The 26,329-nt window shown below is 44.9% G+C and overlaps 1 protein-coding gene across 2 annotated transcripts; it reads left to right on the top strand.

Annotated features, from left to right (window-relative positions):
* Positions 1-1,205: 1,205 nt before the first annotated feature.
* Positions 1,206-26,159, top strand: LOC118399605 (TBC1 domain family member 5-like). Of its 2 annotated transcripts, XM_035795811.2 has the most exons (23): positions 1,206-1,319; positions 8,708-8,766; positions 10,131-10,252; positions 10,945-11,008; positions 11,136-11,244; positions 11,925-12,014; positions 12,086-12,160; positions 12,892-12,959; positions 13,150-13,252; positions 13,587-13,675; positions 13,794-13,844; positions 13,981-14,050; positions 14,215-14,387; positions 14,498-14,640; positions 14,927-15,033; positions 15,569-15,654; positions 15,776-16,059; positions 16,253-16,309; positions 18,486-18,697; positions 18,808-18,907; positions 22,474-22,553; positions 24,316-24,567; positions 24,809-26,159. In XM_035795811.2, exons 3-23 carry the CDS (start codon positions 10,150-10,152, stop codon positions 25,088-25,090), a joined length of 2,598 nt encoding a protein of 865 aa, XP_035651704.1. In that variant the 5' UTR covers positions 1,206-1,319; positions 8,708-8,766; positions 10,131-10,149; the 3' UTR covers positions 25,091-26,159. The 2 variants fall into 2 exon arrangements, with proteins under 2 accessions (XP_035651704.1, XP_035651706.1); XM_035795813.2 differs by lacking the exon at positions 16,253-16,309.
* Positions 26,160-26,329: the final 170 nt, after the last annotated feature.

Raw genomic sequence — 26,329 nt, 5'->3', positions numbered from 1 at the left:
GCTTTCTCCTATAGAGCTCCATTTTTATGCAATAGTCTGCTAATCCATGTGAGAGACGCAGGCACGGTCTCTACCTACAAGACTTTACTGAAGAATCATCTCTTTAGTAGGTCCTATGATTGAGTGTTGTCTGGCCCAGGGGTGTAAGTTGGTGGTCTGTTGATATCCCTCTCGTGGTGTGGGGGCTGTGCTTTGGCAAAGTGGGTGGAGTTATATCCTGCCGAGTTGGCCCTGTCCGACCCCCTCCTTTCTCAGCCTCCAGTATTTATGCTGCAATAGTTTATGTGTCTGGGGGCTAGGATTAGTCTTTTATATCTGGTGTAATTCTCCTGTCTTATTTGTTGTCCTGTTTGAATTTAAGTATGCTCCCTCTGATTCTCTCTCTCCCCCTCCCCTCCCCTCCCGGAGGATCTGAGCCCTAGGACCATGCCTCAGGACTACCTGGCCTGATGACTCCTGGCTGTCACCAATCCAACTGGTCGTGCTGCTGCTCCAGTTTCAATGGCTCTGCCTGCGGCTATGGAACCCTGACCTGTTCACCGGAGCATGCTACCTTGACCCAGACCTGCTGTTTTACAACTCTCTCTCTCTCTCTCTCTCTCGCTCTCTCTTTCTCTACCACACCTGCTGTCTTGACCTCTGAATGCTCGGCTATGAAAAGCCAACTGACATTTACTCCTGAGGTACTGACCTGCTGGTCATCTATGAACATTTGAACATCTTGAAGAACAATCTGACATTAATGGCTATATACTCTCACAATCTCCACCCGGGACAGCCAGAGAGAACCGGCCACCCCTCCGAGCCTGGTTCCTCTCTAGGTTTCTTCCTATGTTCCTGCCTTTCTAAGGGGTTTTTCCTAGCCACTGTGCTTCTAGTCTGCATTGCTTGCTGTTTGGGGTTTTAGGCTGGTTTTCTGTATAGCACTTTGTGACATCAGCTGATGTAAAAAGGGCTTTATAAATACATTGGATTGGTTCATTCCTTAGTTCACCACCACACACTCATCATCATCTTCATCAGCATTCATTACATGACAGAGGAAATACAGTGAAGCCCATTTCATGCATGCTATGTTTTGATGTAGGATATGTTAGACTATATAAATGAAACATATCACAAGGTTACTATTTTGCAAGCCCGTTCTGCCTTTTTTATGATGTATTATTTCAGGGATTATTATGCATCTCGCGCACGCGCTGAAATCACTTAATCTCCCTAGTCACATGTTCTATCAGCTGTGCCTCAACACACTTGACTCGCGACTGTTTACTATCAGAAGACAGCACAGAATGGGGAGCCCCGCATGAGCAGAACAGGTAAAATGCACACTCACATTAAACGACGGAATATGCAATGGCATTTTTAATAACTGGAAATAACCCGTGCGTTTGTATGAAGTTGCTATATTGATTTGTCTTCAGCCACAGAGCTGTATGTCGGAAGTGTAGCGCTAGGCCTGTGTGAAAGCTCGTGCAGCTAGCTTGAACGCTAACCCGAAAAAGACTTGCAAAACAATTTGACTAGATTATATAGCTAGCTAGACGTCAGCTACGTAAGTATTTTCTAGCGATTGTAAATATGCATGGCATTGCTACCTAGTTAAAGACATGTTTGTTTTTCTACCACCATGCTGGACATCTAACTAGTAGAGCTAGTTGCTAGCTATATCTTGCCAATATATTGCACATCGACAGTCATTGCGGTGGAAATTGGTCTGATCACCCTTTCTATAAAGAGAACTGTGCGGGTTGATTCGGGCGTTTATTTTATAGCGAGGATCAAATTTCACTTTACGCCTGGTAATTATAGTTCCTAGAGATGATAAATATGCCTTTGTTGACAGATCGTTTTTTTGTGTGTAGCCGGCTATTTTTTGGTTGGGGATATTTTCCTTCTCCAACCACCAGAACGATTCACAAATCAGGGAGTCCAAACAATAGACTCCCGATGTTGTCCCAAAGCTGTTTGCTAGCTAGCCTATGTCTACCTGTTTTTATTATGTCCAAGTTACAGGTGCCAACAACACTATTGTGACCCAGCATAGTCCAGTGACGGTACCAAAGATAGGTTGTATAAGAGTTGTTTTGGCCAGAGGCCGCCCAGACAGGAGAGGTCTTTACCATAAGAGAAGCGTTCTGTCAGTATCGAACCTTTGATCTCTGAGCGAGGTGCACTGACTGCATAGACTGAAATGAGCAGCCATCCAGCACATAGCCTACTCAAACGAAACGATCTATGTATTGTGAGGTAAACCACTAATGAGAAACTGCAATAATAAGATTCGGTCTTATGTAGCAACATTTTAAATAGTTATTTTACATTAGATAAAAGCAGAGTCACAGAGCTACACAATGGTATATCATACACTGCATTTGAGGAACAATGAAAAAGTAATTCTGCTTCGAAAGTTAATAAACTTATAACCTCACTTTTGAGACCTTGGAATGTTTTGGTACCTACTGTAGAGCTCTTCTTTGTCTACACCCATTCAGCATCATTCACACCCTCTTAAGCTTTAGCCCCCACCCAAACTCTGACCATTTTACTCGGCCTAGGGTGTTGAGAGTTCGTAAATTCATGAGTTATTCTGCGCTCTGGCACACTCAGACGAGAGTGCTCTGAAATCGGAGTAGCTGGTCAGACTGAATTTACGAACGCACCAGAAATGGTTATTTGAATAGTGGAGTCTTTTGTTAAGACATTTAGCTAGCTAAACAATGAGCCATAATCCCAACTCATGACGTTACTACCATGCATGAATCTGCAGGTAGCTATCCAACCAGGTTAAATGTTAGCTAGCTAACATTAGGCTTTAACTAGCCAAGCAAATGGCTCTGAGATTCAAATAATAAGATCATACATGTAATGTTAGCTAGCCAGCCAGCTAACGTTAGCTGGCTAACAGTACACTTTAACTTGAAATGAAACTACTTTCTGTCCAAATTCGAAACGTGTAATATCTGAAAATGTAGCTAGCTAGACTATCTTACCCAGGATACATCATAGATGGACGTGTCTCCTGTCACGGATGCCATGGGTGCCATAAATTTGAAGGTGTAATCCAGAGACCGGTGTTTTCTCCATCTCTTTAGCTATTTATACTCAGATTCCACTGATTTCGAAACTTGATTCTCCAGAAAGTGGAGAACAACTCTTATGCAGTTTTACTGCGTGATACACGCATTTTGATTTTTTAAAAAAAGTTTACGTTCAAACGGCTCTTCTGTGATGTAGTGACCCGTGACATACGCCTATTTTCCTGAAACGAGTGACGTGTGTCATGTTGTTTTGACCCCTCACTGTTCAGTCACCGAACAATGACTGATATTGGCTAGTGTAGGACTTTTTTTACCAATACATTTGTCACAAATTGCTTATCAGAAACCTCAGCCTAACCTCTATAGAGCAAGCGGATGTGACAGTCTCAGAGAAACAACTCCCTGGGTAGTGAATAGATTGTGTAGATAGACGAGGGGGGGGGAACTATTTAGTCAATTTTAGAATATGGCTGTAACCTAACAAAATGTGGAAAATGTCAAGGGGTCTGAATACTTTCTGAAGGCACTGTACCAATACAAACATTGTCATAGCTGTAGTATGAATCTGCAGGTAGCTAAAGCTAACCAACTAGGTTCTATGTTAGCTAGCTAACATTAGGCTTTAACTAGAAATGCAAAGTGATTTCTGATTTGAATAATATTATTACACAGATCATACAAGTAACCTTAGCTAGCATGCCAACGTTCGCTAGCTAACAGTATGCTTTAACTTGGAAAGAAAGTTTAAATTTTAGTTTAAAAAGTGATATCTTTGAAAATGTAGCTAGACTCTTACCAGCATACATGGATGAACGCTTCATGGCAGACTGGAACCATTTAACTATTTTTGTTTGTAGGGACATCTTGTTTGGCCAGCGTTAATTAAGTCACTCCGGTTCACACTGACTGTGGCGTGTGCAGAAAGTGTTGTTGTTGAGAAAAGTAGCAAAACTTTTGTTATTCTCGATAGCTAACATTCTTTCAAAAACGGTGCAGTAAAAAGGGCTGCCAATACATGCTGAACAGCTCATGTTATAGACAGAAGCATGGCAGACCAATCCAAACTCATCTCCCAGCATGTCCAGCCCATCCATAATCTCATCATGGCTAGCTGGAATGTTCCTGTCTTTTCCCCTTGCTAAACCAACTAGGCTTGTAATTTGACAATTTAATTTGTATTTACGTATGGAATACAAGTTTGTTATTAATGCACAGGAAAGTTCCATTTCATTGTTTCGGAGTCCTCTTGATAGCAATCTGTATAGTGTACTACATCCACTAAAATGGACCCTCAGTCACATGAAAGACGTCAGGCTCGTCCTCTCTACTGGCACTGGCACTCGTCCTCTCTACTGGCACTGAATTACCCTTCTCTGTTTCTGGTTTTCCCTCAGTATATTCTGCTGTACTGCTGTTGTCTCCAGTGTTGTCAGAACTCAGAATGCCCAGGGCCTCTCAGCTGATCTGCTGTTCTAAAACACCATAATCAAAGCCTCACAGGAAGCAGAAGAGCTTTATGGCTCTGGGCAGAGGCTACGCAGCCTCTATGTCTAGCTCAGTTTATACCCAATTGGTTTTCAACCGTTTTGGGCCTTCCGAGTCCTACGTCTCGCTCTCTCACACACACACAAAAACTAACTTCACCTCTTCACAGCAAGTGATGTTCTCAATCTGTTTACAGTAAAGAGGAAGTGAATGATAATGGTGCTCTATTAATATCCCTGATGGTATGAAGGTGTAGCTAAATGTATTTCACTTGCATTTCTCATTTTATTTTCTACGGTGTTTGTCTAATTTAGCCTTCTGTTTCTTTAATGTGTTCTCACCGTTCCTTCTTCAATCAACTAGGATAATGTTTCTAGGCTACTGGCTGAGGTCATGTACAGGTCAGGGCAGGAGGACTCAATCAAATGTTTCATGATGATTTCTATTGATGATTTCTATTAATGGCTTACAGACTATCTTCATTCTTCAAATGCCTGGGTTGTGTTCATTATTGCACACGTAGCAAAATGTTTTGCAAATTAATATGAAAACAAGCTTTTCTTATTGGACAAGTTAAGGTAGGTCCCTCCCTGTTTTGTTCCGTTTGGTCCCAGTGGACCCTTTCAGTGGACCTTGTTACAGTAGGCTAAATCACAGGCTAGTACACTACATGACCAAAAGTATGTGGAGATGAGTTTGTCTGGACTGCAGTCTGGACTGAGCAGTCTGGACTGCCAGATGGTGAAGCATCACGCCATAGAACGCTTTTCCACTGCTCCACAGTCTAATGGCAGCGAGCTTTACACCACTCCAGCCGGCGCTTGGCATTGCACATGGTGATCTTAGGCTTGTGTGCAGCTGCTCGTTCCCGGGACAAACAGTTATTGTGCTGACTTTGCTTCCAGAGGCAGTTTGAAACTCGGTAGTGAGTGTTGCAACCGAGGAAAGACGATGTTTACCCGCTCCTGCTTCAGCACTGCGGTCCCGTTCTGTGACCTTGTGTGGGATACCACTTCGTGGCTGAGCCTTTGTTGCTCCTAGAAAAACAGAATTGTTGGAAAGGGGGCAATCTGCCACTTTAAAAGTCACTGAGCGCTTTCGTAAGGCCAATCTTTGTCTATGGAGATTGTATGGCTTTGTGCTCAATTTTTATACACCTGTCAGCAACGGGTGTGGCTGAAATGGCCAAATCCACTTATTTGGAGTGATGTCCACATACTATATATATATACACAAAGTATATTCTCATCCCAATGTAAGTTTGTAGATAGCAGTGCAAGCAATTTACCTATTGGTTTATTAATGCCTTCCATTATATATTTATTTGATATAAAAAATGAATTCAGTGAATTATTGACGTATGTCCTGGTGATATGTAGTACATTATGCAGTACCTAATGTGTTATTTGCGCTGAGAAGTTTGCCGTTGTTGCAGAGCAGAAGATTACTCTCTGGAGGATAACTTTTAGAATGGAAGTGAAACCTTCCACCAGACATGGCCGTGAACATGCAACACACAACACGTCTCAGTAGTACGGTCCGTCTGTTACATTCCCTTACATAGCCTGACTAGTGAGTGATTTTTGTATGAGGATCTCAACATCCTGTTCAGAATTACAAGATTGAGTGATTTAATCAGTTATTCCTTAAGTTTCCTCTTCCTGGAATTCAGAATGTTGGAATAGCCTCTGGATTCTGGGAGTAGAGGCACAATGAATGAAACTATTAAACTATGTTAAAGAAGAAGAACTCTATAAGGATCCTCAACTATAGTTCTGAGTTTGGAGCCCTTCGGACACTTCTGAAACATGCCTAACTCTGAGAAGAATCTGCTCAACTTCATCATGATGAAATGCAGTGCATTATTATTGACCTATTCACAGCATGTCTCTAGCTATTGTTGGAGATTAGTTTAAATTATTTAATGGGATATTGTCTTTTTAAAAGGGAGAAACTCAGATAACTTGAAGGCATTAGTCTTTGTGAGGAACAGATGTTGCCTAGCCAAACAGGAACATAGAGTACGCATATAAAACGATTTATGTTTTGATAGTGTGCGCGGTTGATTTATCAAAGCCGGGTTCCATGCGCCTCGTTAATGGGTTTAAGGAGATGCTTTTGTTGGGTGATTTCCATAATTAATAAAGGAAAATGCATAATGCTCTCGCTGCTGCAGTGGAAGGAATTGTGTGTTATGTAGGCTAAGCCTATGTGTACGCACTAGGGGTGTCACGATACCAGCATTGCAATACTCAGAGGAATCATGGCAAGGAATTGTCTGATGAATTGATGTAAAAAATGCAGAAGCCCATTCTGTCATTTTTTTTTCTACATTAAAATTCCTGGTTTCTTGCTATAATTACCAGCCAATATTTTACAGTGATTTTAAAGAACTAAAAAAAAAAACATTTTGTAAGGTTATGAAAAAGTATGAACCCTTTGGAATTACCTGGATTTCTACATAAATTGGTCAAATGGGATCTGATCTGCCTCTAAGTTGCAACAATAGACAGTGCTTAAACTAATTGTCTTTTTCTTCTAATTGTCTGTCAACTATTCTTAGACACCATCATCATTCCTATCCTTAAGTTCACGCATACATAACCATGGAAGATGCCCATCCAGGATAAATAATGGAGAGGTGGCGGGGTTTAACATATATATTTTTTTTATTTTGGGAGGTACTTTTTACCCCTCTTTTTTTGTCATATCCAATTTGGTATTTACAGTGTTGTCCCATCCCTGCTACTCCCGTACGGACTCTGGAGAGGCGAAGGTCGGGAGCCATGTGTCCCCCGCCCAGCCGCACTGTTTCATGACACACTGCTCGCTTAACCCGGAAGAAAACCGCACCAATGTGTCGGAGGAAACACTGTACAGCTGGCTACCGAAGTCGCTAGAGTGTGACGGGACAAGGACGTCTGGCCAAACCCTCCCCTAACCCGGCGACGCTGGGACAATTGTGCACGGCCTCATGCCTCTCCTGGTCGCGGCCGGCTACAACACAGCCTGGGATCGAACCCGGGTCAGTAGTGACGCCTCTAGCACGGCGATGCAGTTGTTTAGACCACTATGTCCCTCGGGTGGCCCACGGGTTTAACCTTAATTAAATCAACATGGTTTGAGGACAATTTTAAGACCTTGGCGTTTTTTGATGAACGGCATGTCGTCGACTAGTTCAGTAAGTTCCTACTCAATGTCCGTGTCATTGTACTGTTATGTGAAACGTCTTGATTGGTCATTTCTTTTCTTTTGGTAGGAGCATGTAGTGTCAATGTTTTGTCTTTCTTTTGTCACAGATCTCCCACAGAGCTGTCAGTCTGAAATGCCATAGTGAATACGGGGTGAGAATTCCCTGGGATATCCCTGCTCTGTGCTCTTCCTCCATGGAAGTGGTTGTTTTTATGCACAAGCCACTTGACTGTCTCTGTATGTGATTAGAATGTTTTCCTTTGTAAATTGAGACGTGTTATTTTTCAAATCAAATCTTGTCCATTCTGTCTTATTAAATCAGTGTATCCTATGTCAGTGACGTTCCAAAGCCACTCAACAGACATTTGAGTAGCCTACACTAGGATTGGCCGGTACCCACACTTTCATACCGTTCCTGAACCAGAAGGAGGTATTCGGTATTACTGGCAGTGCACACAAGGGGCACTATTATAATATAATAATAATAATAATATATGCCATTTAGCTGACGCTTTTATCCAAAGCGACTTACAGTCATGTGTGCATACATTCTACGTATGGGTGGTCCCGGGAATCGAACCCACTACCCTGGCGTTACAAGCGCCATGCTCTACCAACTTTCCAAACATACATTTGATGCACAAAACCCATTTGGGCAACAGGGATCTTGATCCAGGAAGGAATTGATCGTACCTGTCGTAACCAAGAAGCTTGATCTGGCAAGCTAGCCATTTGGTTAGCAAACCATGTGGATAGTTGGAGACCTGAGATGGAGTAGTTTATTTGGCATATCTTTGATAGTTAACTTGTATGAGTAGTTGTGTACGGTATACCGCACAAGCCTAGCCTATACTGCGTAGCCTTATGTTGTCTTGTGTTGAATTCCCCCAAGTGATCCTATTTATACCCAGGGACAGAGGAAAAATGCCAAGCCTTTGCCTTTTTCGTTTCTCTTTTTGTCCTGAATGTCTCTCTTGTGTTTCTCTCAGATAGCCTAAACCCTCATCTATTCTGAGTCTCGGCTGAGGAGGAACACAACGTTGTGACTGTAAGTACTGACATGGAACAAAGACAGACAAAAAGCATAGGCCTGGAGCTGAACTGGATAATATTATTAGTAAATCTAACTATTTATACAGCACATTTCAGACAGGGAATGTAACTCAATGTGTTTCACAGGAAAAAAAACAAATGAAAATAAAGACTGCACAAAACGCTTAAGAGGATAAAAAAACTAAAAATAACAATAAAAACTAACGACTAAAAAGCACACTAAGGAAAAGCAAAGCTAAAAAAATGTCCACAGTTTGGGCCCCCTCAGGTTGTCTCTCCATGCCTCTTGGTCCTAGGCTTTGGGATAGTTAAAATGCTGCCTCTCCATGCCTCTTGGTCCCAGGCTTTGGGATAGTTAAAATGCTGCCTCTCCATGCCTCTTGGTCCTAGGCTTTGGGATAGTTAAAATGCTGCCTCTCCATGCCTCTTGGTCCCAGGCTTTGGGATAGTTAAAATGCTGCCTCTCCATGCCTCTTGGTCCTAGGCTTTGGGATAGTTAAAATGCTGCCTCTCCATGCCTCTTGGTCCCAGGCTTTGGGATAGTTAAAATGCTGCCTCTCCATGCCTCTTGGTCCTAGACTTCAGGATAGTCAAAAGGCCAGTGCCAGAGGACCTGAGTGACCTACTGGGTACATAACGTGTATATTTGTTCTGTTTTTAATTGCTCTACTAAACTTAGTCCCAGTGGTGTAAAATACTTAAAGTACTTTAAAATACTGCTTAAGTAGTTTTTTGGGGGTATCTGTACTTTACAATTTATGTTTGACCATTTTTACTTCACTACATTAAGAAAAAAGTATTTGTACTTTTTACTCCAAACATTTTCCTTGACACCCAGAAGTACTCGTTACATTTGGAATGTTTAGCAGGACAGGAAAATGGTCCACTTCACACATCCACAGAACATCCCATGTCATCTCTACGGCCTCTGATCTAGCGGACTCACTAAATATGCATGCTTCGTTTGTAAATGATGTCAGAATGTTGGAGTGTGCCTCTGAGTATCTGTTTATTTAAAAAAAAAACTAGAATGTTGCTGTCTTAATATAATTAATTTGAAATTATGTATACTTTCTTTCGATACTTAAGTATATTTTAGTAGTTACATTTGATACTTGAGTAAATGTTTTTGGTTTAAAATATACTTAAGTAGAATTTTACTGGGTGACTTTTACTTGAGTAATTTTCTATTAAGGAATCTTTTATCAGATGAGTCCTCTTGCTCTGTGGTGTTCTGTTTTGTTCTTACTCTATGGTGTCTACTGCTGCAGTCATCCTACTCTTGTTCTGTGTTGTATTAATTCTTGTTCTGTGGTTGTACACAGGTAGTCTTAACCCCTCCTGTTGTTCTCATCCCAGGTTCTGTTGTGTGGTGGTCATGCAGCACCCTAACTTCGAGACCCACCACCCTCTCCAGCCTGATGGAGAGCAGGAGCCTGGCTTTGACCCTCTCCACAACTTCAACAAGAACCACAGCCGTGGTGGGTCAACATGTTCATTAAAGCTATATTGACATGTTAACCCTTTATGGCAACCATTTGAGGCTTAATTAAGCAGTTATTAACACTTCATATTCATAACCAAACACCATTTAATGACGAGCGAAGGAGAGTCGGAGGGGTGCGAGGTAGTTGAATGTGGGGATAACGAAAGACTGACAAAGGAAATATTGATGGAGAAAGGTATGGAGTGTGTAGTGGATTGTTTAACGGTGAGTTATGAACACCACTGATGACGCCTGCGGACGAAAGATGGGTTAGCGTGTTTAGCTAATGAATTTTCATAGTGAGTGTCCCCAGAGCAACGTCACATGATACACTTCTGTAACTAATGTTGATTGACAGCTCCCAGGAGTGTGTGTGGGTGTGTTAACCTGCAGGGCAAATTAGTTATTATTTCTGATGATGATTTTAGGTTTGTGACTTCCCTGCGTCTTACTCACGCTTGAGAAATACCCTGAGACATACCGCTGTCCTTTTCCCCGTGACATGATTTCATTGGTAAATGTAATGTGGTAGAAACCATGCTACTGAACATGCCTATTGAAATCTGTCAGAGGAAAGGATGTGTTTAAACATCCATTACTTTGAAGATGAGCCTCGCTGATCATGTAATTGGTGTCAATGTCGCCTTCTAGTGGCTGCATGTGTGAACTGCTTTGTTTGCTTTACAGGAGGATCTCTGGATAGTAGCAGGTTGTCTTACTCAGAGTCTGAGTCCACCTTCCTTTCCTACAGGTAAGAACTCATGTTGCTGTGCTGTGTGTGTTCATGCTTAATGTGTGCGTGTCATTTATATTTTGGTCCATGTCACATGCAGATCTAAAAACTTCTCATCTCTCCCGTTACCCACCTCTCTCCGAAGGAAAGAATGGGATGACTTGTTCCTGAACAGTAATTATCTGGCCAGGATTCGGCAGGCAGGCATCAGCGGCCGACTGCGGAGCAGCCGATTCCGCAGTGTGTGCTGGAAGGTAAACCACTCACAAAGATGGCTCTCAGGTTTCTCTCTCTTCAGAATACTCTGGTATGGCTGTGTCTTACTTGATTATCTAGACCTAGGTAATGGGATTGAACGGTTTTAATTTAAAAAAATGTATAACCCCTTTTTCTCCCTGATTTGTCATATCCAATTGGTAGTTAGTCTTGTATCATCGTTGCTACTCCCGTACGGACAAAGGAGAGCGGAAGGTCGAGAGCTGTGCGTCCTCCGAAACAAAACCCTGCCAAGCCGCACTGCTTCTTGACACAATGCACGCTTAACATGGAAGCCAGCCGCACCAATGTGTCGGAGAAAACACTGTACAGCTGGTGACAGTGTCAGCATGAATGTGCCGTGCCTGCCACAGGAGTCACTAGTGTTACGGGACAAGGACATCCTGGCCGGCCAAAACCTCCCCTAACCTGGATGACGCTTGGCCAATTGTGCGTCGCCTCATCGGTCTCCCGGTCGCGGCAGGCTGCGACATAGCCCGGTATCGAACCAGGATCTGTAGTAACACACTGCGCCACTCGGAGGGAACAATGGATTAAAAGTTAACACTGATATGACTGTTGTGTGAAAGGTGTTTTATCTATAGTGTTTAATGTTTTATTTGCTACTGTGCGGTCGACGGTATCTGAAGGAGGTTCTAGCATGTCTGTTGTCCTCTAGTTGTACCTGGAGGTCCTTCCTGAGGATAAGAGCCAATGGCTCAACAAGACCAAGGAGCTGCGAGCCCAGTATGAGAAGATCAAAGAGACTGTGAGTTATTGTGTGTGTGTGTGTCTCTGTGTGTGTGTGCCAGTCACTGACTCTCTCCCCTCTCGTCTCAGCACATCACCAACCCCCGTAAAGCTGCAGGCCAGCAGGACCTGGTGGTCAACAATCCACTCTCACAGGACGAGGGGGTAAGTGTAGTGAAGCCTGAGTGTCTCTGAATACACCTCCTTATCCATAATGGGGTATATGGACGTCCTAAATATCCCTCTATCACAGGACTAAGGGGGTATCCCTGTTGTAAATGTATATCATACCTTTATTATGATGTAGAGCTAACTGCCAAAATAAAGGAAACACCAACATAGTGTCTTAATAGGGCGTTGGACCACCACGAGCCAGAACAGCTTCAACGCACCTTGGCATAGATTCGACACCTTCCACAAGAAATTCCATAATTTAGTGTTTTGTTGGTGGTTGAAAACGCGGTCTTAGGCACCGTCTCCAGAATCTCCCATAGGTGTTTAATTGGGTTGAGATCTGGTGAATGAGTGGGCCATCGCATATGATTTACATGGTTTCCATGCTCATCAAACCATTCAGTAAAAACTCGTGCCCTGTGGATGGGGCATTGTCATCCTATGGGGGCATAGCCATGGTAGCCAAAATAGTGGCCTGTCCAGCATTTTTATTCATGATCCTAATCATGATGAGATGTTAATTGCTTAATTAACTCTGGAACCCAACCTGTGTGGAAGCACCTGCTTTCAATATACTTTGTTTCCCTGTAGTGTTTCCATTATTTTGGCAGTTACCTGTATGTCCCTATATTGTGTTATTATGTATTGTAACATAAGTATGGTGAATGGGTTTATGGTGTATTTCCTGGTTCATATGTCCCTGTGCTCTCCCTCCTGTCCAGAGCCTGTGGAACAAGTTCTTCCAGGACAAAGAGCTGAGAGGGATGATCAAACAGGACGTGATGAGAACGTGAGTCTGCAACACTTTTAAATACAGCTCTGGTTATCAAATAATGTCACTAAAGTCCTTCTCCGGTCTACTGTATGCCTCTCATATAAACACCATCTTACCTTTCCCGCCACTTCTCTCTCCTCTCCACTCTTTTGAAATGTTTTCTCTTCTCTCCCTCTATCCTATTGTTCCTCTTTTCTGTCTGTAGCTTTCCTGAGATGCGTTACTTCCAAGACGAGGCTGTCAGGACCAAGCTGACAGACATCTTGTTCTGTTACGCCCGAGAGAACGAACTGCTACTGTATAAACAGGTACCACTACACCATTAGTTAAATGTTAAACAGGCACACAATGTTACATTTGCACACCATGACAGGGCCACCAGGCATGCTGTTGCAACTCCTAGACTAGACCGTATACTGTCCACATTGTGCTACACAGGGAGAGCATGGATGCCCAGTCAATGTTCTAACAGGAAGTGACATACGGCTGGCCACTGGTTAATTAAGTTTAATGATGCTCTGTCAAAACTGATAACACAACTCGTGCATCACTCTGAGAGAAACACAGGCCATGCTGAATCATGTTCTCTTTCTGTCTCTCTGTGTCTGTGACCTCGCTGACTCTGACTCTCTCTGTCTGCAGGGAATGCATGAGTTGTTGGCTCCTATCGTGTTTGTCCTGCACTGTGACCATCAGGCCTTTCAGCACGCCAGCGAGACCGCGTACCCCAGGTCAGTCACACCGGCACCCCTACTTCACATCTATCTCCTACCCTTCAGTTACACCCTATGCTGTCCATTCCTCCAAATTGGTTTGTGTTGATCTAATGCTGTTGTCTTTGGTCCACAGTGAGGAGATGCTGTCTCTACTGAATCCTATGTTCCATGAGCATGATGCCTAGTGAGTGAAATATGCATTTGACATTCTTCTACATTCTAAACGTGGAAATCATATGGACAGGTCAGACTTCTAACATGTTCTTGTTGAGACCCAGTCCATATCACTCCGTTCTCCTGTGTGTGTCTGTGTTCTGCAGTGCCATGTTCTCCCAGCTGATGGAGACAGCAGAACCCTGGTTCTCCAGCTTGGAGAGAGAAGTCAGAAGGGTCAGTGCTCTTGTTAAAGTTGTAACACTCACCTGCTACTGAAGCTCCATTGTAGCTGCTGCTTCTGCTATTCTAACGTATATCAGCATTGTATTTTATGTTCATGTTATTCCACTGTTGACATCATCTGAACACTGTTGATGTTGTCTGAACGTTCTCCTCAGGGGAAGGACGAGATGCTGACCAGCATGCCGTTCGCCCGTCCGCAGGACTCGGGGCCGTCTGTTGCCATAGTGACCAAAGTGAACCGCATCCAGGACCAGCTGGTGAAGAAACACGACGTGGAGCTGCACATGCACGTCAACCGCCTAGAGATCGCCCCGCAGATATACGGCATGTGAGTACTGCCACCTGTCTGTGAATTGTCTCTCTAGTGTGTGTCTGCCTGCATCTGTTTAAATGTGTGTGTCTGCCTGCGTCTCTTTAAACGTGCGTTTGCGTCTCTAGTCGCTGGGTGCGTCTGCTGTTTGGCCGAGAGTTCCCCCTGCAGGACCTGTTAGTGGTGTGGGATGCCCTGTTCGCTGACAGCATCACTCTAGACCTGGTGGACTATGTCTTCGTAGCCATGCTGCTCTACATCAGAGATGCCTGTAAGGACCTCCCTCGCTGCCCATCAATACATGTCAGTCACATAGATGGTTGGTTACCGTAGTCAGCTATTCAGCCAGTCTTATTGGTGGTGGTGGTCGTCCAGCCGTTGCCGTTCCTCCAGCCAGCCATTGTCTGACATAGTCAGCCGTAGACTGTCAGCCATTCAGACAGTCAGCCATAGTCAACCAGCTATTCAGCCAGCCAGCCTGATAGCCTAGCCGTCTGTCTGCTAGCTAGTGTCTGTCACGGAGCCTTGCTAACTCTTTGTTTTTTCCTGTGTCTCAGTGATAGCGAGTAACTTCCAGACCTGTCTTGGCCTTCTAATGCACTACCCACCTATAGGAGACATCCACACCCTACTACACAAGGCTCTGTTCCTCAGAGATCCCAAGGTAAGAACACACACAAGCTGTCCTGGCTCCAGCACACATTCTGTCCTGTCCAGTCTCCTCCATTTGACCACTGACCCGTGTAAACTGTGACTGCTTGGTCCCATCATGGTGTGGTGTTCCTGACAGACGTGCAGGTCTGATCCGGTGTGACACAACCGCCCCGGGTCGGACTGCATTGTCCAGACGCGTCCCCATCTCCCCCTGGGGTGGTACAGGGGGAGATGGGATGGATTGATGCAGATGGGTGACATTTGAGGCGGAAGAGAGGAGGGTGGAATGAGGGTTAGGGAAAAGAGGGGTGGAGAAGGGAAAGATGGAAAAGTGGCTGAATCACGTGTTTTTATGATATTTATCCATTTAAGGTGGTTGGGACATGACCATGATAGTCAGAGTAGTTGGCTAAAGCACAGATCTGGGACTAGGCTATGTGGGGGAGCCCCCACCCAACAGTATTTTTCACACTGTCCCTTTCATCACTTTGTATTGATTTGATCACTATTTAATGAGCTGTATTCACTGATGCCTTTTCCTTTAGAACAATCCTCGGCCAGCCAACTACCAGTTTCAACAGAATCTGGATTATTACAAGACCAGAGGAGCGGACCTGGTCAACAACACCCGGTAAGCAGACACACACACACAGTACAGCATGAGGAACACTCATATACACACACACACACACACACTGTTGTTTCACAATATTCTGCTAAACTAAGCCTTTCTCTCTTTTCTCCTCTCTCAGTGCCAGTGGCAAGATGGCTCCTCTCAACATCAACAAGGTCTCCAGCAGTCTGCTCAGCTTCGGTAGGAAGCTCATCGCCCCTGCTCTGTCAGGGGGTGGCTCCAGCGGCATCTCTCCAATTAATAGCGAGGTCCTGTCTGCCCCCTCCCCCGTCACTGTGGGTCCTCACCCCCAGGCCGAGCCCTTGTTGTCTGGCCATGCGCCCCTGCAGACGCAGACTCCACCCCATTCCCAGCACCACCGCCTACTCAAGTCTGAGAGTATGCCTGTCCACCTGAGCAAAGGTGAGGGTCGGAAACACACACACAGACTTTTACGCTGAACAGGTACACTGAAGCTCGCATGTCCTTACGTACAAGTGCTTAGTTGCGTCACAAGAAGGTTTACTCAATAAGCACATGATAGCAGTACTGGACTCTGGACTGTGTGTGTCCACGAGTGACACTATAGCCTTACTCTCCTCTCTGTTCAATGTAGTTTCAGGAGGAGTCTCTCAGGTTCCTGTCCCAGCCCACATTTTCTCTGACACAAAAGGTAACTGCTACCACAGCACCTGCTTGCTTGTGTATGTGTGATGTGCTTGCATTCCCTTTGACCAGTTAGTTTGAACCCTGACCTCTGACTGTCACAGTACTGCTGGCATTCTGTACTCTTTTCCTCTTGGTTACTTAATCAACCAATAAATGGCATTATTGATCAGCCGTATTGTTCAAACACCCATTCACCCGTGTCTTAATCAATCACTGAACGCTACAAGCCTGTGGCAGTCCAGAGTTTTGTATTTATGGATCCCCATTAGTTCCTGCCAAGGCAGCAGCTATTCTTCCTGGGGTCCAGCAAAATTAAGGAAGTGTATAAAATGTTAAAAACATTACAATAATTCACAGATTTCACAACATACTGTGTTCTCAGGCCCCTACTCCACCACTACAACACATCTACAGTACTAAATCCATGTGTGTGTATAGTGCATATGTTCGTGTGTGTTTGTTGCTTCACAGTCCTCACTGTTCCATATGGTGTATTTTGATATTTTTTTAAATGTATTTTACTGCTTGCATCAGTTACTTGATGAGTTCCATGTACTGCCTCTATGTAATCAAATCAAATGTATTTATATAGCCCTTCGTACATCAGCTGATATCTCAAAGTGCTGTACAGAAACCCAGCCTAAAACTCCAAACAGCAAGCAATGCAGGTGTAGAAGCACGGTGGCTAGGAAAAACTCCCTAGAAAGGCCAAAACCTAGGAAGAAACCTAGAGAGGAACCAGGCTATGTGGGGTGGCCAGTCCTCTTCTGGCTGTGCCGGGTGGAGATTATAACAGAACATGGCCAAGATGTTCAAATGTTCATAAATGACCAGTATGGTCGAATAATAACAAGTCAGAACAGTTGAAACTGGAGCAGCAGCACAGTCAGGTGGTCTGGGGACAGCAAGGAGTCCTCATGTCAGGTAGTCCTGGGGCATGGTCCTAGGGCTCAGGTCAGTTGAAACTGGAGCAGCAGCATGGCCAGGTGGACCGGGGACAGCAAGGAGTCATCATGTCACGTAGTCCTGCGGCATGGTCCTAGGGCTCAGGTCAGTTGAACCTGGAGCAGCAGCACGGCCAGGTGGACCGGGGACAGCAAGGAGTCATCATGTCACGTAGTCCTGCGGCATGGTCCTAGGGCTCAGGCCAGTTGAAACTGGAGCAGCAGCACAGTCAGGTGGTCTGGGGACAGCAAGGAGTCCTCATGTCAGGTAGTCCTGGGGCATGGTCCTAGGGCTCAGGTCAGTTGAAACTGGAGCAGCAGCATGGCCAGGTGGACCGGGGACAGCAAGGAGTCATCATGTCAGGTAGTCCTGGGGCATGGTCCTAGGGCTCAGGTCCTCCGAGAGAAAGGAGAGAATTAGAGAACGCACACTTAGATTCACACAGGACACTGAATAGGACAGGAGAAGTACTCCAGATATAACAAACTGACCCTAGCCCCCCGACACAATCTACTGCAGCATAAATACTGTGTACCTCCCATAGTCTGTTCTGGACTTGGGGATTGTGAAGAGACCTCTGGTGGCATGTCTTGTGGGGTAGGCATCGGTGTCTGAGCTGTGTGCTGGTCGTTTAAACAGACAGCTCGGTGCATTCAACATGCCAATACCTCTCATAAATACAAGTAGTGATGAAGTCAATCTCTCCTACACTTTGAGCCAGGAGAGATTGACATGCATATTATTATTCGCTCTGTGTACATCCAAGGGCCAGCTGTGCTGCCCTGTTCTGACCCAATTGCAATTTTACTAATTCCCTTTTTGTGGCACACTACTGAACAGTTTTCCAGGTGTGACAGAAGGTGTTAAGAAGGTAGAGCAGTGCTTTATTATGGACAGACTTCTACCCATCTTAACTACTGTTGTATCAACATGTTTTGACCATGACAGTTTACAATCCAGGGTTACTCCAAGCAGTTTAGTCATCTCTACTTGGTCAATTTTCACATGATTTAGTTGAGGTTTAGGATTTAGTGAATAATTTGTCCCAAACACAAGGTTTTTAGTTGAAATATTTAACTTCTTCATTGCCACCCACTCTGCATGTTGTATCTACCTGGAAGTTCTCCCTGGTACAGGCTCTCCAGGACCAAGGTTGTCGACAACTGGACTGGTCCATCTGTTCTTCTCCTCTCTCTCTCTGCTACTCACAGCCCACATGTCTTTCTCTCTTTCAGGCCAAATCTCCAGGACAGCTAGCTCCTCCCCCAGCATAGAGAGCCTCTCTGGAGGGCGGGGTCACACCACTGCATCCCCACCCCTTCCTGTCACCAGGGAAAGTGACACCAGCACGTCGTCTCCGCCCCTCTCGGCCACCAGGAAGGATTCCTTCTTCAACATCACTCGCTCCCGCTCCCACAGCAAGACCATGATGGGCAAGAAAGAGGCTGTGAGTTCACTAGCTCTGTCTCTCTGTGTCTCACCTAGCTCCTATTTCTCTCCTCGATCTCCCTCTAAGGATCCACACTCTCTCTAACGCTGTCCCCTCTGTTGTGTTAGGAGGAGGAGTTGGAGGCCCAGGTGTCCTTCCTGCAGGGTCAGATCAACGACCTGGAGGCCATGAGCAAGTACTGTGCCAAGATGATGAACACACATATTGGTAAGTCTACCTACTACCAATACAATAGTGGAAAAATCTGCTGTTCTGCCCTTTAGCAGTTAACCCCCAACAAACAGGGGCGGCAGGTAGCCTAGTGGTTAGACCGTTGGGCCAGTAACAAGGTAAAAATCTGCTGTTCTGCCCTTTAGCAGTTAACCCCCAACAAACAGGGGCGGCAGGTAGCCTAGTGGTTAGACCGTTGGGCCAGTAACAAGGTAAAAATCTGCTGTTCTGCCCTTTAGCAGTTAACCCCCAACAAACAGGGGCGGCAGGTAGCCTAGTGGTTAGACCGTTGGGCCAGTAACAAGGTAAAAATCTGCTGTTCTGCCCTTTAGCAGTTAACCCCCAACAAACAGGGGCGGCAGGTAGCCTAGTGGTTAGACCGTTGGGCCAGTAACAAGGTAAAAATCTGCTGTTCTGCCCTTTAGCAGTTAACCCCCAACAAACAGGGGCGGCAGGTAGCCTAGTGGTTAGACCGTTGGGCCAGTAACAAGGTAAAAATCTGCTGTTCTGCCCTTTAGCAGTTAACCCCCAACAAACAGGGGCGGCAGGTAGCCTAGTGGTTAGACCGTTGGGCCAGTAACAAGGTAAAAATCTGCTGTTCTGCCCTTTAGCAGTTAACCCCCAACAAACAGGGGCGGCAGGTAGCCTAGTGGTTAGACCGTTGGGCCAGTAACAAGGTAAAAATCTGCTGTTCTGCCCTTTAGCAGTTAACCCCCAACAAACAGGGGCGGCAGGTAGCCTAGTGGTTAGACCGTTGGGCCAGTAACAAGGTAAAAATCTGTTGTTCGGCTCTGAACAAGGCAGTTAACCCACTGGCTTGCCAAGTTAAATAAAAAAAACAGCAACTGCTCCCCGGGCGCCGATGACATGGACGGTGATTTAAGGCAGATACCCACACTGATTCAGAGGGTTATTTGAAATTCTTCAAAGTAGCCACCCTTTGCCTTGACAGCATTGCACACAATCAACCAAATCTGCCAAATAGTGCTTCTAATAACTCTATTGTAAATACTGTGAAGAGAAATAGTTCAGAGGTTAAGTTGTTTAAAAATATCCATGTATCATTTCTACACACACACCTCCACTTGGCCCGACAAATAAGATTGTTTACATTTACATTTAAGTCATTTAGCAGACACTCTTATCCAGAGCGACTTACAAATTGGTGCATTCACCTTATGACATCCAGTGGAACAGCCACTTTACAATAGTGCATCTAAATCTTTTAGGGGGGGGTGAGAAGGATTACTTATCCTATCCTAGGTATTCCTTAAAGAGGTGGGGTTTCAGGTGTCTCCGGAAGGTGGTGATTGACTCCGCTGTCCTGGCGTTGTTGAACAATCAGGACTTAAATTATGTGAAGTAAAGTCATATTCAACTTTTTTTTAAAACATAGTTATTAAACATTGATTGCACTCACTTGTATTTTATAGCCATTCACCGATACTTATGCTATGATGCTGGTCAAGTTTGGTGTCGCACACCTGACGCTGCCGCATGAGGCAGACACACACCTCCCCAAGCTCTGGGACAGTGCTGGTCAGAAACTAAGAACTTGCTGATGGATGCAAACAATGTTCTCCACAAAAAACATAGCAAAACGACAATCTGTTTCAGTAGCTATAGTTAGCTATCTACCTAGGTTTCATCATTTAAAATACCCATAATTTGGCCTCCTGAGTGGAGCTTGAGGCGTCACTACAGACCCGGGTTCGATCCCAGGCTCTGTCACAACCAGCCGTGACCGGGAGTCCCATAGGGCGGCGCACAATTGGCCCAGCGTCGTCTGGGTTAGGGGAGAGTTTGGCTAGGTTTGCTTTACTTGGCTCCTCACGCTCTAGTGACTCCTTGTGGCGGGCTGGTAGCCTGCAGGCTGACTTTGGTCGTCAGGTGGACTGTTTCCTCCGACACGTTGGTGTGGCTGGCATCCGGATTAAGTGGGCGGGTGTTAAGAAGAGTGGTTTGGCGGGTCCTGTTTCCGACACGTGACTCAACCTTTGCCTCTCCCGAGCCCTTTAGGGAGTTGCAGCAATGAGACAAGATTGCAGTTGGATATCACAAAATTGGGGAAAAGGGGGTAGCATCCTCTTATTTACTTATACCCATAATTTACAAGACCGTTTTAGTATTTGGTTGATGATGGTCGGACCCACCTATGTGAAGCTTGCGGTTTGCCTTCAAAATAAAAGTCCCTCATTGAAAGTGATGCAAATAGAGAATCATGCCATAGTTTGTTTGTCACATTTGTTTTGTCAAATTAACTCATTGTCGTTTGTTAAATTGACATAACATTTCAACCTTCAGTATTATCTAGTCCAAATATTGCGTAATTCCACGATTTGTATCCATTTGCATTAGTTTCAAAGAAGGACCTTTTTTATTTAGAAAGCGAATTGCAAATTCCACTTGACTAATCCTTATTGTGGCTAGCTTCACATAAGTGTCGGGTCCAGTCTTATTACATTAGTTTGGGGGTAACAGGGCTAGGTAGCTGGCTAGCTTGTTTATTTACTTATCTATCTAGCTAGTTATTTTAATGAACAGAAGTTCGATTTAGAATAGGAGAACAAGTGGCTGCATGGGTAATACTTAGTCACATGGATTCCTAAATCATTGTTAAGAATATTGAAAATGGTTGCAGTTTCTGATCAATATTTTCAGGGTGGTTGCATTGGTGCTAGCGAGATACCAAGCTAAAGCTAGCTAGCAATCCCAGAAGTTGCTAATAAAATCTGTATCAAAGATATGAGTGACTTTATCATACTGCAAACCAAAGTCAACATAGTAGGGTGACAGCCTGGCTCCAATTTCCAAACTGTTATCAATGTTGACAAAATGCGTCATTATTATTCTGTATTTAATTTTGACGAGCTAGGTTGAATCAAGTGCAATTGTTTGGGATGTGGCTGGCAGGCAGAAGCGGTAGGATCCCCATCCGTTCCCCCTCAGCCTCTGGGATTGTTGTACGTCTGGGAGAATGTTGGACTACCTTGCTTACGTTTAGTTTTATCCTGCTTGTTGATCCTGCATCTTTCAAATGTTTACAGACGTTTTCCCATTCGGTCGAACAAATAAACGTCTTATTACCAAAGTGCTATTGAAAACACATCGTGGCTGGTGTGTGCTTGTTTGTAGAGGTCTTCATTTCTTCAGCTTTAACCGTGCTGCTGATCGTGGTGGTGGTGCTTGGCTTGCACATGCAAATTCAGCGAGCACAACATTCTATAATATAGTTGTTATTTGACGGATCAAATTAAAATCTTATTTCACATTTTTTGACACGCAAAGACTCAAACGGCATTCCATATCTACATAGTTTTAGTTGATTTATGTTAAGACGGGAGTTTTTTTTTCTTCAGAGAAACATTGCGTAAAAACAGACAGTCATGACCCACCAGTTGAGAATCGCTGAGTTAAGCTAGAACCACAGTGATGTTTTGAGCAATCTAGGGATTTTAAATCAGTATACACATGTACTCAGTTGTGTGGTTAAAACAGGCTTTATTTTGTTAATTGGTTGGCTGTGTGTTACTGCTATATCTGTGATCTGATGTCTGTCTCAGGTAAGATCCAGGAGGTGATCCTCCAGGAGCACCTGGAGAAAGAAGATGAGGTGTTGGTGTCACTGGCTGGACTCAAACAGGTGTGTGTATGCATTTGTGCATGACAAATCACATTTTACAGTGAAATGCTTACTTACAAGCCCTTAACCAACAATGCAGTTTTAAGAAAAATGTGTGAGTAAAAAATACAAATAAATAATTAAAGCGCAGCAGTAAAATAACAGTAGCGGGGCTATATACAGGGGGTATCGGTACAGAGTCACTGCGGGGGCACAGGTTAGTCGAGGTAATATGTAGGTATCATTAGTGACTGCATAGATAATACGCAGGGAGTAGCAGCAGCGTAAAATAGGGGAGGAGACAAAGCACATAGTCTGGGTAGCTATTTGACTAGATGTTCAGGAGACTTATGGCTTGGGGTTAGAAGCTGTTTAGAAGCCTCTTGGACCTAGACTTGGCACTCTGGTACAACTTGCCCTGCAGTAGCAGAGAGAACAGTCTATGACTAGGGTGGCTGGAGTCTGACAAAACATTTTTTAGTGCCTTCCTCTGACACCGCCTGGTATAGAGGTCCTGGATGGCAGGAAGCTTGGCCCTGGTGATGTACTTGGCCGTACGCACTACCCTCTTTAGTGCTTTGTGGTCAGAGGCTGAGCAGTTGCCATACCAGGCAGTGATGCAACCAGTCAGGATGCTCTCAATTGTGCAGCTGTAGAACCTTTTGAACATTTGAGGACCCATGCCAAATCTTTTCAGTCTCCTGAGGGGGAATAGGTTTAGTCGTGCCCTCTTCACGACTATCTTGGTGTGTTTGACCATGTTAGTTTGTTGGTGATGTGGAGGCCAAGGAACTTGAAGCTCTCAACCTGTTCCACTGCAGCCCCATCAATGAGAATGGGGGTGTGCTCGGTCCTCCTTTTCCTGTTGTCCACAATCATCTCCTTTGTCTTGATCACGTTGAGGGGAGGTTGTTGTCCTGGCACTACACGGCCAAGTTTCTGACCTCCCTATAGGCTGTCTCGTTGTTGGTGATCAGGCCCACCCCTGTTGTGTTGTTGGCAAACTTAATGATGGTGTTGGAGTCGTGCCTGACCATGCAGTCATGAGTGAACAGGGAGTACAGTAGGGGACTGAGCACACACCCGAGGAGCCCCCGTGTTGAGGATCAGTGTGGCAGATGTGTTGCTACCTACCCTCACCACCTGGGGGCGGCCTGTGGAAGTCCAGGATTCAGTTGCAGAGGGAGGTGTTTAGTCCCAGTGTCATTAGCTTAATGATGAGTTTTGAGGGCACTATGGTGTTGAATGCTGAGCTGTAGTCAATGAATAACATACGTGTTCCTTTTGTCCAGGTGGGAAAGGGCAGTAGAGTGCATCTGTGGATCTGTTGGGGCGGAATGCAAATTGGAGTGGGTCTGGGGTTTCTGGGATAATAGTGTTGTGAGCCATGACCAGCCTTTCAAAGCACTTCATGGCTACAGACATGAGTGCTACGGGTCGGTAATCATTTAGGCATGTTACCTTGGTGTTCTTGGGCATAGGGACTATGGTGGTCTGCTTATTCTTCCAGAACGAGGTGAGTAATCGCTGTCCTGATATCTACAAGCTCTTTTTGGTCATAAGAGATGGTGGCAGAAACATTATGTACAAAATAAGTTACAATTAACGTAAAAAACACACAATAGCACAATTTGTTAGGAGACCGTAAAACGGCAGCCATTTCCTCCGGCGCTTGTAAATATTGGCATTTAACCATATGTGTTGTCAGTTCGTGTGTTCTTTGTACTCTCTGTGTGTGTGTTCATCATGACTTGCTCTGTGTATTTGTGAATGAATCCTTCAGATCAAGGACATCCTGAAGGGAGCGCTGCGTTTCAACCAGAGCCTGCTGGAGGCTGAGGAGAACGAGGAGATCACCATCGCTGACGACCACTATGACATCGCCTCCAATGCCGCTGCAGCCATCGAAGAACAGCTCGCCAACTGTCACCATGACAAACACCCCTTCCAGGCCACACCGCAGCGTGGCAACGGTGATGGAGAACAGAAGGACCGAGAGGAGGAAGAGCATGAGCACACGGAGTCAGAGCAACAGGTGAACACACACATGGTTATATTCATACATACTCTTTGCATTGTCCCCTTGCATACTTTGGTACTTGCAAATAGAGACCATTCACACCCGTTCCGATATCCCACCACTTCGTATACATCCCCTATACATCAAATGTTTTGATGCATTGTTGGTAAATGGTGACTTTATTTATGATACAAGGTGATTTGTAGATCAGCCTGTCAGCAGCAGTGTTGAACAAGCTCCTTGTCTCCCCATGCAGGCGTCTCCCCCAGAGTCATCTCTGTCTGTGGGTTCGGAGGGGAAGAACTGGGACGACTACATCCTGGTCTCGCAGGACGGAGAGCTGCAGCCCACCGAGGGAGGGGCTGAGAGGACCCCTCCAATCAGACTGCTCCGTGGCTCGCTCAGGGTGGAGCCGGGGGGCGTGGGGTTGTTCCAGGACCCCCTAATGGGTGCAGCGTCTGGCTCCTCCAGCCCAGACGAGGGCAGCACTCACAGCAAAGACTATGACTTCACCATCGTCAACCCCCAGGACCTGTGAGGGACTATACTGTACTGATTTGGGTGGGAGTTACCCCTAACCAGAGATGTAGGATCAGTTTATCAATCCCCTTATCCCCACCTTAACCATTAGGGGGAGAAATGCAAAACTGACCGTAGATCAGTCTTTAGGGGGTTACTTCATCCCAAGCTGGAGGATATGCTGTTTCACAGGGGCAAACCAATGTGCCACTGCTGGATGAAACTTGCACATGTGGACTGGGCTATGACAGACAACCTACTGTCAGGCAGTCGCCAATACTTTATCATTTCCTCTGTCTGTCCTTATGTCTGACACATTACCCTCTCTAACCTGATCTGTATTCCTTGAATACTATAGATCTCTCCTATGCCTATTGCCTGCCCTCCTGTATGCTTGGGTCTTAGCAGTTATCCAACCCCACCTCTGACTTTAATAGGAATACCCATTTTGCCACAAGATGGCACCACTAGACAGTTCACTACAGGCTACCCTCAGGAGCTGGAATTCATACTGCATTTATCAGTGTGGGGAATCCTTTCCCTTCCCTCTGTATGTAGCAGTAATTGAAGGGTAGGGTAGTACCCTGTTTCTCCAGGTAGGGGAGCTGTCTGTCCATCTAATGCCTGTGTCTAAAGATGACTTGTCTTACCGCCATTCATCTCTTCTTTGATTGGTCTTTAACTGTTCAAGAGAAGTTGTTCCTAACATATCTAGGATCAGACTCCCAATCGCTAGTCCTTCACCTACCATTAGGGGGATTTTAAAATATCTGATTCTGTATCGGTTGTTAGGGACAACTTCTAACTAGTGCCTGTAAATCATTGGCAGATTACCTGACTCCCTCTTTCTCCTTGACGTTGTTAGAAGCTATTTTAACCTGCACTGCATTACAAGGTGAAAGTTTTTGTTTTTTTAAGAAATTAATTCAAATTTATCTATGGAATAATAACATAGGTTTCATTATTTCCGGTGTCCCTGTATTTAGTTCTCTTGCTTCCTGTGGTAGCCAAGTAAAGCATTGCACATAAGGGATGTCCCTATAACCCAGATTAACTAGACCAATAAAAGCATTGCTCTTGCTAAAGTATGCCTGTGTCGTTGTGGCTTTGTACTGCTTTTCAACAGGACATAGTAGTCTGTAGCAACATGCTGAATTGTGAGTACAACTTAACTCTTCAGCCGAACAAATTGAATAGAGCCTGACCTCTTAGTGTGTTTGAGTGTCGGTCAGTGATCACCAGACTGATGTGTGTGTGA

Source organism: Oncorhynchus keta, chromosome 20 (genome assembly GCF_023373465.1).
Source record: "Oncorhynchus keta strain PuntledgeMale-10-30-2019 chromosome 20, Oket_V2, whole genome shotgun sequence".
Lineage (NCBI taxonomy): Eukaryota > Metazoa > Chordata > Actinopteri > Salmoniformes > Salmonidae > Oncorhynchus > Oncorhynchus keta.
This window is presented reverse-complemented; position numbering and strand designations above follow the sequence as displayed.